This window comes from Leptopilina heterotoma, unplaced genomic scaffold, assembly GCF_015476425.1.
Source record: "Leptopilina heterotoma isolate Lh14 unplaced genomic scaffold, ASM1547642v1 Lhet_10, whole genome shotgun sequence".
Classification (NCBI taxonomy): domain Eukaryota; kingdom Metazoa; phylum Arthropoda; class Insecta; order Hymenoptera; family Figitidae; genus Leptopilina; species Leptopilina heterotoma.
In genome coordinates, this window is record NW_025110813.1 from 2,321,601 (window position 1) to 2,337,487 (window position 15,887).

Genomic DNA, 15,887 nt, shown 5'->3' on the forward strand with positions numbered 1-15,887 from the left:
ATGAAAAGTAGTTTTCGTTTTAATTATAAAGAACTTTTGAGGGATAAAAATGGTGGCTTAATTTCTCCACTTGAGAACGCCAAGGTCGCCACTAGGTGGCGAGGAATCTGATTTTATCAACTGAACTGCCATCTAGCGGTGACCTTGACGTTCTCAAGTGGAGAAATTAAGCCACCATTTTTATCCCTCAAAATGTTTGTCAATATTCCTAATTCTATAATTATTTATAATCTGATTCAATTAAACGTTTTATCTGTGGAGAATAGAATTTTTATTTAAAACAAGTAAATAATTTAGTAGGCTCCGAGAAAAATTTACTTTTATTTCACTCAAACAAATTATTTGGTTCAAACATGATTTTCTTCTTGTTGCAATATAATTGTTCAACAATAATTTTATTTAATATAATTAAATTAATATAATTAATTATACAGGGTTGCCACGCTTTTACTCATTTGAAAATTTGAAATTCCCTGACTTTTCCAGGTTTTCCAGATTTTTAAAACTATATTGTAATTCAAATTGTATTACAAATAATTGAATCCTGTAAAAAATTAATTTTTCTTAAATAATTGATCTATTGCAAATAAAATTTATAAAAATTTGTAAAGAATTGAATTTCTACGAAATTTTTATTATTTGTGACGGTTTATGAAAATAAGTAAATGTAGAATTTTATTAATTTTAAAAATAATTGAATTTCTGTAATCATTTGTAACTTTTTCAAAATTCAAATTTGTTTTAGTGTTTTTAACTAAAATTCTTCTATAAATCAACTATTTTTAAAAACTAGTTAAATATATGTATCAAAGAATTTAACTAATTTCAACAGAATTGATATTAAAATTCTTCAAAAAAATTCGTTCTAATAAAATTTTAAAATTAAAATTATGAAAAATTCAAATTTTCAAAGATCAAAATGAAAATTTTGATTTGGTTTTTTGAAATCTTACTAAAATTTTATTATTTCTAAAAATTCACGCTATACTGCTTTTAATATTCAATTATTATATTATTATCTAAAAATTTAACTGAAATTTATTTTTAAATCAATTTTTATTAGAAAATTCTACGAGAATTCTATTATTTAAAAATAGAAAAATAAATAATTTATTAAATAATTGAATGTTTCTTAAAATTGAATTCTAATAAAGAATTTTATTAAAAAAAATTTTTAACAATTGAATTCTTTTGACGAATTTCAATATTATCAAGAATAATTAAATTTTTTGACAAATTCGATAAAAATTGTATTGAAAATAAATGAATCCCTCTAAAGAAAATTTGATTATTTATAATAATTGAATTATTGCGCAGAAATTTATAAATTTGTAAATAATTGAATTAATGTGGAATTTTTATTATTTATGGAAATAATTAAATTTTTGCGTAAACTTTTAAGTTTTTTTTTTTTTTAAATAATTGAATTGTCTTGTAATACTTTATTAAAATATATAGTAGATATTGAAAATTATTGAATTAAGCAAAATTTTTGAAAATAATTGAATTTTTGACAAGAATTTAATTAAAATTGTTGAATATAATTGAATTTCTAAAAAGAATTTTATTATTTATCAAGGTAATTAAAATTTTGCTGAGAATTTTAAAAAAATTTTGAACATAATTGAATTTCTGCAATCATTTATAACTTCTCTAAAATTCAATTTGTTTTAGTGTTTTTAACTAAAATTCTTCTATAAATCTAGTATTTTTAATAACTAATTCAATATATATTAAAAAATTTAATTAATTTCAGAAGAATTTGAATCATTAAAATTTTTCAAAAATTGATGTTCTTTAAAATTTTTAATGAAATTCATTGAAAATTGAAATTTTGTAAAATTGAAACCTGTTGAAAATTTTAAAGGCAAGTCTTTTAAAATTCAATTAATTTTGAAATAATTAAGTCAAATTATTTAGTAAATGATTTTGTATCATAGTTCTTCAAAAATTAAGTTGTTTAAAAAGAAATTATTGGCAGAAGTAGAAAAAATTGAAGGTTTTGTATTAGAATTCGTGATGGTAATTTCATAGTTTATAGACACAAAAATTCAGAGTTTTCTCATGAGTTCTAGAAATTGAATATTTTTCCATTACAAAAAAAAACAACAATTTTAAAGGATTCCGATCAAAATTCCCTGATTTTTCCAGGTTTTTTAAAGGTTTATAAAATTCCCTGTCATTTCCAGGTTTTCCAGGTTGCGTGGCAATTCTGTTATAATAATTTATAACAATGATATTTGATATATAATTTCAGTAAAACTAATTGTTACATAAAAATAAATATTAATTTACAAGCAATCAAAGCTATTTGAATTAAAAATAAAATAAATCTTTTTCTTCGTTATTAACATGTGGGAGAGTAATTAATGTTTTTTCTCTTTTAATTTTAAATCAAGCGCGTCTGTTTCAGTCTCCTCAGTAAATGATCAGCTATCTGATCGTTCTAGATATTTACCGATGAAGAGGAGAAGGATTTCTCTTGCCATTGGAGATGATTCGTATTCAAGGCCATTAAGACGATTACCAAGAAAGCTGACGTACAAGAGAAACAGACAGTGTCAAGATTGGAAATGATACTACAGGTAAAAAAGAAGAAGTAGAAGAAGAAGAGAAATAAAAATACTAATTATATGTTTTTTTCCTCTTCCGTGAGTACTGAGAGTGCCACACTGTGCTCATATTATATACTCTTGGTTAAGATTGGCTGGAAAATCGATAGACGACCTTTAAAGGTGGCCGACCCGTTCGGCAGCTGACATTATCTGCAGTTCAACAATATTAGCAGATAAAAAGTGGATTTGCAATCAGAATGTCAAGTTTAGACAATTTTTTTTTCGACTCAATTGCTCAAATTTTTTCACAATTACTGCCTGCTTTACTAAAAAATGATTAAAGTTAACAACTGACAAAATCGTAGCAATAAATAAAAATTCCACAAAAACTCTAAAAGTTCGTTAAATAAAATCATGCGAAAATAAAAAAAACTGTGTGTGAAAAAAGCTAGCAGCATGAAAATTTAGTTCAATTAAAATATTCTCCTCTATGCAAATTATGGTTAAATGCACATTTGACCTCATAAAATTCGATCCACTGGAAATTATTCGAACTAATGAGTTTTCAACAAAGCTTAAAACATGAAAAAACACCGGAAAAATTTAAATAACACACTTTTTCTATATGTGTTTATATATATATAAAATACAATAGTTAAAATACTTCAATAGCTGAAAAAAAAGAATAAAATTTTATTTAAAAGAAAAAAAAAGAAAAAAATTCACACTGCTCTGTATAAATTATAAAATCTGTAATTGATGAAATGAAAACAAAGAATAATAATAAAGTAAACAGAAGAGAGAAATTATCATGCATTATTGTTTTAAAAAATCATTCTTGTGGTAAAATTACAAAATCGAACAATTGTGAAATTGCAAACGTAAATAAATGTGAAGGTAGTCATCGAATTATTGCGTCATTTTTTTTAAGTCGCGATGATCATCATCATCATCTCTTATATATTCGGAACTGCTAAAGAAAAATATGCTAAATAATTTTTCAAGTATACAGTCTACTATTATATATTTATAGTATTTATTTAAATTTATTTTAGTTATACTATTCTACTGATTCACATTATTTATTTATAATAATGATAGCTATATATTTAGTAACTATTTTAATTTATATATTTGTTTTTAATTGTAAAAGTCGGTTCGAACACCTCAACGGAATGAATATGACAAAATAAATAAAGTTATTAAAATTTCGAAATTTTATTTTCAAACCTATCTTTGGCAACATTTTCAAATAGGTTTTTAGACCCCGAATCAATCATGAGTATAAGCTAACAGGTATTGCATAATGCATGTTATAGTCTGAGCTAATTTTATAATCGAGACTATTGTGTGTTTACTCTCTAGAAAAAAAAGAGTTGTCTATATACGAGGTCTTTTGTAAAAAGGAAACAAAAATTATTCACGATAATTTAAATAAATAATCACGTGAATTTACTATTTTTGAATTTTCACTTAAACATTCAAGATTTTTGTGTAATTATTTTTCTTCTTCTTCTTTCAAAAAGACCATTTGTCTCGTATAGACACAAACATACAATATATTTTTAGGCACAATTCAGCAAAAATTCTCTCTTTGACCAACAAAAAAAAAAAAACTTGTTCTTTTATGCAAATATCCGCTAAAGATGCGAAATGAATATTAAAGAATACTTATAGAGGAGATGCGTTGAAAATTTTTTGCAAAAAAAGAATCGAATATTCAAAACCTCGAGAACTTGATTCGATTAATTAATTAATATTGATTTTATTAATTTTATTAATTCTATTAAATTATTAATATTAATTAATGGTTAACTTTCTGATTCTAAAAAAATTGTAAAGAATGAAAGAAAATTCATAGAATAGTTTGAAAGTTCACGAAAATTTTTCATTCTTCCTAAAAAGAAAGAATCTGTTTAATTTATCTTTCATTATTTGAAGGTTATTGAAATGACACAACATCAAAAGCAAAATGTGTCTCTCTCTCTCTCTCTTCCTTCTAAAAGGGTAATGTTTGAAAAATTCGTGACAAATTTAGACAGCACAAGATGAGTAGAACCACATTCCAAATATTACGCAATGAATTAGAAATTCCACGAAATACACATAAAATTAGAAAAATTTCATTCTTTATACCCAAAAACTTTCCTCTCGTTTTTTAGCGTGTATAATTTCCATTTTATGTCTATATTTCCATTCCCCTTTATGGCTTTATATATATATATTTCTTTTCAATATCGCCCAATTATTCCGATAACGAGAATCTTTTGAATTTACTTAACGTCCATATAATAAAATCCAACGAATATTCTTTGAAAAATAAATTATTAACCAAGTCCCTTGAGTGGATTTTCAGATAAAGTAAAAAGCGGTAAATTATTAGCAAGCTCTTTTTAATTCCGCGTATGTATACTTATATTATATATACCTGTGTAATAAAGGGAATTAGATTTTTTATTCCAAGTTGAGAATTCTATAAAAGTAATTTTTTTTTCTTAAAAAAAATTTTACTCCCTAATTTGGACTTTAAAAAAAAGAGTAAAATTTATACTCTCTACTGCCGATGCTTTTTGGACTCCTAACTATTTTTCAAGAAGAATTAAGATTTTTAAAAATTTCAAATTTAAACCTTTTAAAATTCAATATCTTTTAAGAATATTATTATAAAACATGAAGATATCGATTACTCCGAGTCTAAGACTCGGAGTATATATATTATAAATAATAATTATTATTTATAATGAAAATTGAAAATTTGCTAAGAATTTTATTAAAATTTTTGAAAATAATTGAATTTTTGAATTTTATTATTTACAAAGAATTTTATTATTTACAAAGATAATTGAAATTATGATAAGAATTTAATTAAAATTTTTGAAAATAATTGAATTTTGGAGAAGAATTTTATTATTTTTAAAGAAAATTGACATTTTGTTAAGAATTTTAGTAAAATTCTTGAAAGGAATTGAATTTCAGAAAAGAATTTTATTATTTACAAAGATAAACTGAAATTTTACTAAGAATTTAATTAAAGTTTTTGAAAATAATTTAATTTTAGAACAGAATTTTATTATTTATAATAAAAATTGAAATTTTGCTAAGAATCGTATTAAAATTTTTGAAAATAATTGAGTTTTTGAGGAAGAATTTTATTATTTATGAAAATAATTACATTCAATGTAAAACAGTTAAATAAAAATTTTAAAAATAATTGAATTCCTTCGGGAAAATTAAAAATGTATCCAGAAATAATTGAATTCTTGTATTATTTATGAAAATAATTGAATTCTTGGGAAAACTTGTATTATTTATGAAAATAATTAAATTCTTTTGTAGAAATTATTATTAAAATTTTTAAAAATAACTAAAATCTTGCCAAGAATTTTATTAAAATTTTTGAAAAGAATTGAATTTCTGAGAAGAATTTTATTATTTACAAAAATAATTGAAATTTTGACAAGAATTTAAAAAAAATTTTGAAAATATTTGAATTTTGCAGAAGAATTTTATTATTTATAAAAAAAACTTGAAATTTCTCTAAGAATAAAAAAATTTTTGAAAATAATTGAATTTTTGGAGAAGAATTTTATTATTTAAAAAAAAAATTGAAATTTTACTAAGAATTTAATTAAAATTTTTGAAAATAATTGACTTTTTGGAGAAGAATTTTATTATTTACAAAGATAATTGAAATTTTACTAAGAATTTAATAAAAATTTTTGAAAATAATTGAATTTTGGAGAAGAATTTTATTATTTATAAAGATAATTGAAATTTTTGCAAGAATTTTTTTTAAATTGTTTAACATTATAGAAATTCGGTGAAGAATTTTATTATTATTTTCAAAAGTATACTCTTTTGATAATAATTGAATTTCTGCAATCATTTGTAATTTTTCTAAAATTCTCCATTATATATCAAACAATTTATGAACTTTTCGTTCTTTTTAATCCAATTACGGACTTTACGAATCCATTTTCAAAGAAACTGCACGGATAGAGAAGAGTTGCAGTCAATTTGACAGAATGCGTTTAGTATATCATTTTTTACGCCGATAGTGGCTTTTTTTAATAAAAATTCCTGACTTTCCCTAATTTCCCTGTACAATTATATACTTTTCCCTGAATTCCCAGACTTGTGTCAACCCTGCTCCTATTAATTTAACTCCTCCAGGGAGTTAATTTTACTCCCATTAATTTAACCCCTTCTGGAAGTCAATTTTTACCCAAGAAGTTTAACTCTCTTTTGGTGTTAATTTCACTCCAAAAGTTTTAATCCCATAAAATTAACTCACTTTCAAAGTCTCTATTTATTTTTACTCCTTATTATAAAAAATGGCACAAGGGAAAATTTCACTTTCGGTGAAAATAGAAAATTAGCAAAGGAATTTTTGTTTTTCCGCAGGGGCGGTTAAGATTCGCGCAGTGGAAATAAATTTAGCGAAATGTAAATAAAAGGTGGATGAAGCCTACCTTCCATGAGAGTGGGACAGGGTGAGGTGGGATCGGTGGTGGTGGCCATTTGCGTCTGGGGTGGAAGGCCATGATGGAGGTCGAGGTCCCAGAGCTGGAGATCCTCGCTCCTAATTGCACCCCCTTCCGGTGTGGCTGGATGGAAATGTGGGGGTGGAGAAAGTACACCACTGCTTGATACTTCAGGGCTAGACTCCTGCAGACTGCCGCCAATTCTGCCACCCCATCGTCGCTTAACGCCCGCGATGGGAACTCTCGGCACAGTCTGCAGCATCGCAACCCTTTGCTCCCCCTTCCGGTCCGTCGCTTCCTTTAACCTTGACGACTCCACCTTAACAATTTTTCACACTTTTCTTTCCTTTTTCCTTTTCCACTTTTCTTTTTTCTACTTTTCTCTTTCCTTCTGTTCTAGTTTTTCTTTTTGGCTTTTCTTTCTTCTACTTTTCTCTTCTGTACTTTTTCTCTTTTTGTACTTATTCACTTTTCGTTTTCTTTCCCCTTATTTTCTTATCACCTACAATTTATTGTAACGTGCAGTATTTTTTTTCGCACGCTTCCACTTTTCTTCTGGCAATTCGACCCGTTTAGTGTGTCACACCCCATACGGAGATATCTTTTTCCAGACTGTTAATCACTTGATCGGTTAATTTCCCAATCGTTTTATATTCACAGTTTTCACTAAATTATTTCTCTCACTCAAATTAATCCTCTCACTGGTTGTTATTCTCACTATTTTTGATCACTGAAATCACTATTTTCTGGAAAATTTCCACTCCGAAATTTCGAATTTCGATGTTCTATAATCCACTGTGAATATCCAAAAAAATGGAACTTTTAAGTTTTACACAATTTTTCACTTTGACACTGTATTGTATTAGTGGGTGAATCACTATTTTTTAATCCATTTGTTTCAATTTAATCTTCGCAATTCACAAGAAGCAAAGACCCGAATTTTGCGATTCGGTTCAATTATTTAGATTCGATTCAATTCTTTCGTTGAAATTGAATCTCAAAAATCGACATTCCGTTAAAATGAAATTCTTTTAATTTCAAGTTACAATTTTCACTTTTAGAATTTGTGCTCCGATTCTTGTTTCGAATTCTCAAATAATTCCCAATAAACTTGTTCAATTTCGTTCGAATTCGGTATTTGAACACACTTTTCACTGTTTGCGAAAGCTGTTTTATCTAGACTGGAGTTTATCACTTGGAAGACATTGACCAAGGGAATTTAAAATTTCACGGCGAAGGAAAAATATAGGGAAAAAATTGGAGTTTTTAAAAGGAATGTTTTGGAGTTCACTGGTGGTGAGACTGATCTTTCTCTTTCTGCTCTAGGCCCCTCTCTCTTTCGTCTGGACTAATGGCGCCCACTGGGAGTCTCGGTCAGGGAGGAAACGGGGTCACGATCGCGCAAAAGGGAACGCTGTCTCTTGGATTGCGCGAGGCGATCGCAAACACTGAGAACGTCAACCATGACAGGTTGATTTCACTGGGTGAGATCGGTTGAGAAGAGATGCCTGATCAGAGATCGAGGTCAAATACATCACTCTCTTTTTCACTTTTTTTCTTCAACCTAAAAAAAAAAAAATAAAAAATATTTGGCACGTATGCTTTTCTTTTTTTTTTGTTATTTAACCATCACAGGTAAAATTGGAGTAACAGCAGGAGAGAGGAATTGTGTGTGTGTGATTACACGTGCGCAAATGGTTTGAAAGGGAGTAGTCGCGTTGTCGCGCGAACGGTTCAACACTGACTGAGGAGAGGCAGTGGTCGTCGGGTTGGCTCTCACACAGAGTGAGGATGAGGACAAGAGGACGACGGTGAGGGAGAGAGAGAAGGCCGGAGGGAGTTTGACTTGGTGGAAGTGAAGAGGGGGGAGGGAGGGGGACAAGGGTATTACTCCTCTTCAGCCAATCGAGAGGCTCGCTTTGCCTTTCACTGTCAACGCGCACCACCACGCGGAGTGCCTCGTGTCTTTCTCGTTCACGGTCTCGCCAGCGATTTAAAAACCGTGTTTTCATCCGCAAAGGGAAGAGAAGGGGGGATGGACGGACACATATACACAAAAGGCAAAACCTCAGAAAGAGAGAGAGAGAGAGAGAGACTATAAGATTCATGATAAAAAAATGAAAATATATACGCCATAACATTAATGGAAACTACAGGATGTAATACGTACGACAAGTGCTCCATTATACTGTGTGGAGAGATGGAACATGTTTTATGGTAATCTATACGATTGTGTTTGAAAATGAAGAAGAAAAAAGAAACGAAGAAGTAGAATAAAAATCTGGGCGTAATGAGGTCAAAACTGATTTTCCTCACGTGGATTATTTTCAACTTCCGCTATAATATATTATAGGGAGAGAGAGAGAGAGAGAGAGAGAGACAGAAGCAAAATTATTTACAGGAGGAAAACCGTGATTACAAATTGGGGAGATAAAAAAAAAATTGACGAAAAATTAAAAACCCTGTTTTTTTAGTCTAAGAACTAAAAACAGTAGAATAGTAGAAGCACGCTTCTAATATTTCATACTTTATTTAGCTGTTCTAGAATCTGCTATAGAATCTGGAATACTGCTTCTAGAATACTGCAGGATTCTAGAAGCAGCCAGTTTTGAGCCAGGAGACAATTAAAGTCAGAAAGTATCTGCTAGACGTTGCTCTGATGTAATTTAGACAACAATAGTTTATAATTAATTTTTTTTACAGACTGAATATTTCTATTACTATTAGTATTTCAGAGTCTAACAGTGTCAGAATTTAGGACTTTCAGTATTCCAGAAGCTAAATGTGTCCTCATTCAAGACTTTTAGTATTCTAGAAGCTAAAAGTGTCTTAATTTAGGACCATTAGTACTGTGGAAGATCAAAGTGACCTTATTTAGAAATTTTAGTATTCTAGAGGATAAAAGTTTCTTAATTTATGATCTTTATTATCGTAGAAGCTAAAAGTGACCTTAATTAAGAATTTTAGTATTCTAGAGGCAAAAAATCACTTAATTTAGAACCATTAGTATTCTATAGACTAAAAGTGTCTTAATTTAAAAATTTTGAATCGTAAGGGCCGAAAGTGTCTCAATTTAGTACCTTTAGTGTTCTAGAGACTAAAAGTTTCTTAATTTAAAACATTTTGAATCCTAAAGGCGAAAAGTGTCTTAATTTAGGACCTTTAATTTAGGACCTTTCAAACTGACCTTATTCAAGAATTTCAGTATTCTAGAGGCTAAAAGTTTTTTAATTCATGATCTTTACTATTCTAGAAGCAAAAAGTGACCTTAATTAAGAATATTAGTATTCTAGAGGCAAAAAGTTTCTTAATTTAGGACCTTTAGTATTCTAGAAACTAAAAGTGTCTTAATTGAAAACCTTGTAAATCTAAAACGCGAAAAGTCTCTCAATTTAGGACCTTCAGTATTCTAGAAGCTAAAAGTGTCCTTATATAAGAATTTTAGTACTTTAGATGCCGAAAGTTTCTTAATTTCTGATCATCATTAACCTAGAGGAGAAAAGTGTCTCAATTTAGGACCTTTAGTATTCTAGTGACTAAAAGTGTCTTAATTTAAAACATTTCGAATCCTAGAAGTGAAAAGTGTCTCAATATAGAACTTTTAGTATTCTAGCAGCTAAAAGTGTCCTTATATAAAAATTTAAGTATATTCTAAATGCTGAAAGTTTCTTAATTTAAAACATTTTGATTCATAGAGGCGAAAAGTGTCCCAATTTATGACCTTTAGTATTCTAAAGGCTAAAAGTGTCTTAATTCAAGATCTTCAGTATTCTAAACAACACTGAATGTTAAAAATGTAGTAATTAATAATATTTTGAATTCTAGTGTCCAAAACTGTCTGAATTGAAAATATTTTATGTTCTCAAATCTATATGAGTGCGTTATCATTAATAAAATTTAGCGTTCTGGACGTTGAAATGGTTACAATTTAAGACATTTAGTATATTCTAGAAGCTAAAAGTGCGTATATATTAACATTCAAATTTTTTTCTATACTAGATGCTAACAGTATTTTAATTCAAAACATTTAGTATTCTGGACGCTAAAAATGTCGCAAATTAAAGCATTTAATTAAAGCATTCTTTTATACAGGGACTTTAAATTTAAAGCATTTAATTAAAGCATTCTTTTATACAGGGACTAAAAGTTATTATAAATTCAAAGTAAATCGTATTTTAGAGTAAAGTACTCTGAATTTAAAACATTTAATATTATTGAAGAGTCATTCCATTATATTTCGACTAAAGTCGTTGCTGACTAATTTTAAAAAATTATAATATTTTGCAGGAATGATGTTAAAGATATTAGGATCACCGAACAAAAAGAATTTTTTAAATATTTTTTATATTTATTGTAAAATAAGCATCTAAAGTATATGAAGTCGTAAAAACTGTCACATTTTCATCTATTAGAAAATATTAAAGAAAACACATAATTTACTATAAAAATGTAAAAAAGTTATAAGAATTTATTAAGAATGAATTGTTTTATTATTATAAATTGATAGAAACAATTATTAATAAGAAATATTAAATAAAAAAGGATTTTAAAGTTCACCTGCCAAATAACCTAATTTTGCAAATTTCATTCACTAAATGTGAGAAAGAGAAATCATTAAATTGAATAAAACCTTATGAAATATAAAGAACCTGTGATTAACTTTTAGTTTTTCTTATCACTTTCTTCCTTTTTTCTTCATAAATGTTAAAAAATAAGCAATTAAAACTGGCACTTTGCTTATTTTCACGATTTTAAAATGCAAATAACTTCTGCCCAGAAAAATGAAAAATTACGAAAATTGGACAATAATTATTTGATCACTAAATACACTCACTGGAAAAAGATTTTCTTTGGTCCCGAAGCTATTTTCCGAAATAATTAATTTTAAACTTTTCACTATTTCTATCAGGTTAATACATGTGATTTTTTTAAAACTGAAGTTGGTTCAAAACGATTAAACAAGAAGAGCTAACTTCGTCCTTTAAAAAACACATGTATTAACCTGATAAAAATAGTAAAAAGTTTAAAGTTAATAAATTCGGAAAATAGCTTCGGGACCAAAGAAAATCTTTTTCCAGTGAGTGTATTTAGTGATCAAATAATTATTGTCCAATTTTCGTAATTTTTCATTTTTCTGGGCAGAAGTTATTTGCATTTTAAAATCGTGAAAATAAGCAAAGTGCCAGTTTTAATTGCTTATTTTTTAACATTTATGAAGAAAAAAGGAAGAAAGTGATAAGAAAAACTAAAAGTTAATCACAGGTTCTTTATATTTCATAAGGTTTTATTCAATTTAATGATTTCTCTTTCTCACATTTAGTGAATGAAATTTGCAAAATTAGGTTATTTGGCAGGTGAACTTTAAAATCCTTTTTTATTTAATATTTCTTATTAATAATTGTTTCTATCAATTTATAATAATAAAACAATTCATTCTTAATAAATTCTTATAACTTTTTTACATTTTTATAGTAAATTATGTGTTTTCTTTAATATTTTCTAATAGATGAAAATGTGACAGTTTTTACGACTTCATATACTTTAGATGCTTATTTTACAATAAATATAAAAAATATTTTAAAAATTCTTTTTGTTCGGTGATCCTAATATCTTTAACATCATTCCTGCAAAATATTATAATTTTTTAAAATTAGTCAGCAACGACTTTAGTCGAAATATAATGGAATGACTCTGAAGCTAAAGTATTTTTATTTGAGTATTCTATTTAGTCTATTTCTATTTATTATTAGTATTCTAGAGGCTAAAAAGGTCTCAATTCAAAATATATTGAGTGTTCCAGAACCAAAAAGTGGTTTAAATTACAAAATATAATAATTTAGATGATTAAATTGTGTTAATAATTTAAGACCTTTAGTGTGCTAGCTAAAAGTGTCTTAATTTGAAACATACAGCGATACAGAAGCTTAAATTATCCTAATTCAAAAACTATACTATTGTACAACCTAAAACTGTCTTAATTCAAAACAATCAGCATTATAGACGCTAAAAGTATTCCATTTTGAAACCTTTAGTGTTTTAGACGTTAAAAGCATATCATAATTTAAACAATTTAGTACTCTGGACGCTAAGAATACTTTAATTCGAAACATTTCTTCGAATCATTAACTAATCTAGACGCTGAAAATTCTCGTAATTAAAAAAATTTAGCAATCTAGAATCTAAAAGTGCCTTTAGTATTCTATAGACGCTAAAAATGTCCTGATTCGAAACAGTATTCTTAAACCCAAAAGGTATTCTTAATTTAAGAACTTTAGTATTCTAGACGCGTAGTGGAAAAACTAATAATATAAAATAATAATACAATACTAAAGATAATGTGAATTCTCTCAACAATTTCAAAAACTCTTTAATTAAGACACTTTTAAACTCAACTTTAACATTTCCGACGCTAAAAAAAAAGTCAGCAAATTCTTTTTCCCATAGTGTTCCATATTGCGCAAATAGATGACTGACAATTAGATGAAATGTATACGAGAAATATAATATGGCAATTACAGAGTATGATATCCTGAAATGTCGGCCAATTGAACCGCAAGCAGGCAAGCGAGAGAGAAAGAGAGAGAGAGAGAAGTATGATTCCTGACGTTTGAAACTCTAGGAAGGATAGTGAGTGGGGGTTGCTACCCTGATACAGTGACGTCATCCACCTGTTACACTATAAATCCAGAGAACACAGTGACACCGTGTGCTGTGGGAGTTGGTGGTGTGTTTGGCCTCGTTGGTGCATCCTTGGAACCTGCACAGTGGCGCACAGATTCCGGGCAACAGTATGCTTCGCGAGGGGTGGGAGGGGGAGAGGAGCCATCTCATACCTGGAAATAGGGGTTGATCTCGTAGCCAGGGTGGGTCACGGCCAGGGTAACCAGGCCACTGATAGGTGCCAGCTACCCTGCTCTACTAGCCGTGACTAATAATTCTCTCTCTCCTCTTTTACTCTACTATTCTCTATACTATTCTCTCTTTCTCCAAAATTTACACAACTTACATCATCTCTCTCTTTCTCTATTAATCACATGATACAATTTTTCCTTTACTATTTATTTCACAAAATTTGTTTTTCATAAGTTTGTTTATAGATTTAAATCATCTAATTAAAGGTTTATTTTATTATTTAATTTAATCGATTTATGTAGGGTCATTTGTGGTAAATGTAAACAGTTTAGACGTGGCATTTTTAAAAATTTTTGAACATAATAATTGCATTTTTGCGAAGAATTTTATTACTTTGGAAAATAATTGATTTTCTGCAATAGTTTGTAACTTTTTCTAAATTCAATTTTTTCCAGTACTTTAGTAAAAATCCCTGACTTTTCCCTGATTTTCCTGATCTATGACAAACAATGGAAAATTCACGGAAATTCCATGGAGAAGTTCCATGAATTTTCCGGCGGGTACTTCCATGGAATTTTGCGACATGGGAGAGAATAGGGCAGCTCCATACGAAAAGCAAATGGTGGATCACCGATTTTTCTTAAAGTTTGTAATTTTGTAGTACTTGGGGTACTAAATAACTGTGCCAAACAGTTTTGCAAAAAAAAATTTTTTTTGCAAGATATTTAGATTTGAAAAATCGGAAACTGAAAAAAATGACTTTTTTTGAGAATTTTTATTTCGAAAACTATTGATTCTACAAGAAAAAGTCATTTATTCAAAATTGTAGAGAAAATGTCAATCTTTTATAATATTTAAAAAAAAGTTAAGAAAAATTAATTTTTCAATACTTTGTTTAAACAATAATTTTTTATTGTTAAAAAAAAGAGCAAAGGACATCATGGAATATTCTAGAAAAATAATTTTCTCAAAATTTGAACCTTCCTTAATAAGTGGTTAAATTTTTAAAGAAGTGATTTTTGGTGTTTTTGAGAAAAAAATTTTTGAAGTTTGCGCTACGAGTTTTTGTGCGTTGCGCTAACTAAGCAGCGCCTATATCAGTGTATTTTAAAAGATAATATGACCTTTACTGCTCGCCTCTAATACATTTAATAATTATATACGTATATATATTATTATTATAAACAGTTTAACAATATATTTTTAACTTTTTATAAACATTATTTTCCTTTTTTAACCCATTAATACCCATAAGCACAGGAACGCAGGTATAAAAAGTAACTATTGGGATCCTGGCATAGGATCTAATAATAATTTTTAACGTTAAAAATTAAAAAAAAATTATTTTAAACAATTTGTTATAAACAAATGAAGAAAAATTATTTTTCATAAAAAACTGATAGCGCCATTCGATTCGACGCAAAAAACTACTACGAGAACGTATATTACATAATTTTCAAAAAAGGAAATATTGTTGCAAAAATGTTATAAACAATTAGCCTGCATTTATACTGTATGAGATAGAAGGATCTATATATTCTATCTCGTACAGTATAAATGCAGGCTAATTGTTTATAACATTTTTACAACAATATGTCTTTTTTCTTAAATTATGTAATATACGTTCTCGTAGTAGTTTTTTGCGTCGAATCGAATGGCGCTATCAGTTTTTTATGAAAATTAATTTTTCTTCATTTGTTTATAACAAATTGTTAAAAAAAAATTTTTTTTAATTTTTAACGTTAAAAATTATTATTAGACCCTATGCCAGGATCCCAATAGTTACTTTTTATACCTGCGTTCCTGTGCTTATGGGTATTAATGGGTTAAAAAAGGAAAATAATGTTTATAAAAAAGTTAAAAATATATTGTTAAACTGTTTATAATAATAATATATATACGTATATAATTATTAAATGTATTAGAGGCGAGCAGTAAAGGTCATATTATCTTTTAAAATACACTGATATAGGCGCTGCTTAGTTAGCGCAACGCA

The 15,887-nt window shown here is 27.7% G+C and overlaps 1 protein-coding gene across 5 annotated transcripts in view; it reads right to left on the bottom strand.

The window, feature by feature from the left end:
- LOC122498383 (ecdysone receptor) overlaps positions 1-15,887 on the bottom strand; it is a 317,159-nt gene that overhangs the window by 58,562 nt on the left and 242,710 nt on the right. Inside the window, exon 1 of one of the 5 annotated variants that reach the window (XM_043606113.1) lies at positions 7,028-8,824. The exons of 3 other annotated variants lie outside the window; for them this stretch is intronic. In XM_043606113.1, coding sequence (XP_043462048.1) covers positions 7,028-7,301 — 274 coding nt within the window. In that variant the 5' untranslated portion in view covers positions 7,302-8,824. Of the gene's footprint in view, positions 1-7,027; positions 8,825-15,887 lie in introns of those variants that run through there. One more of the 5 variants, XM_043606104.1, reaches the window with a different exon arrangement.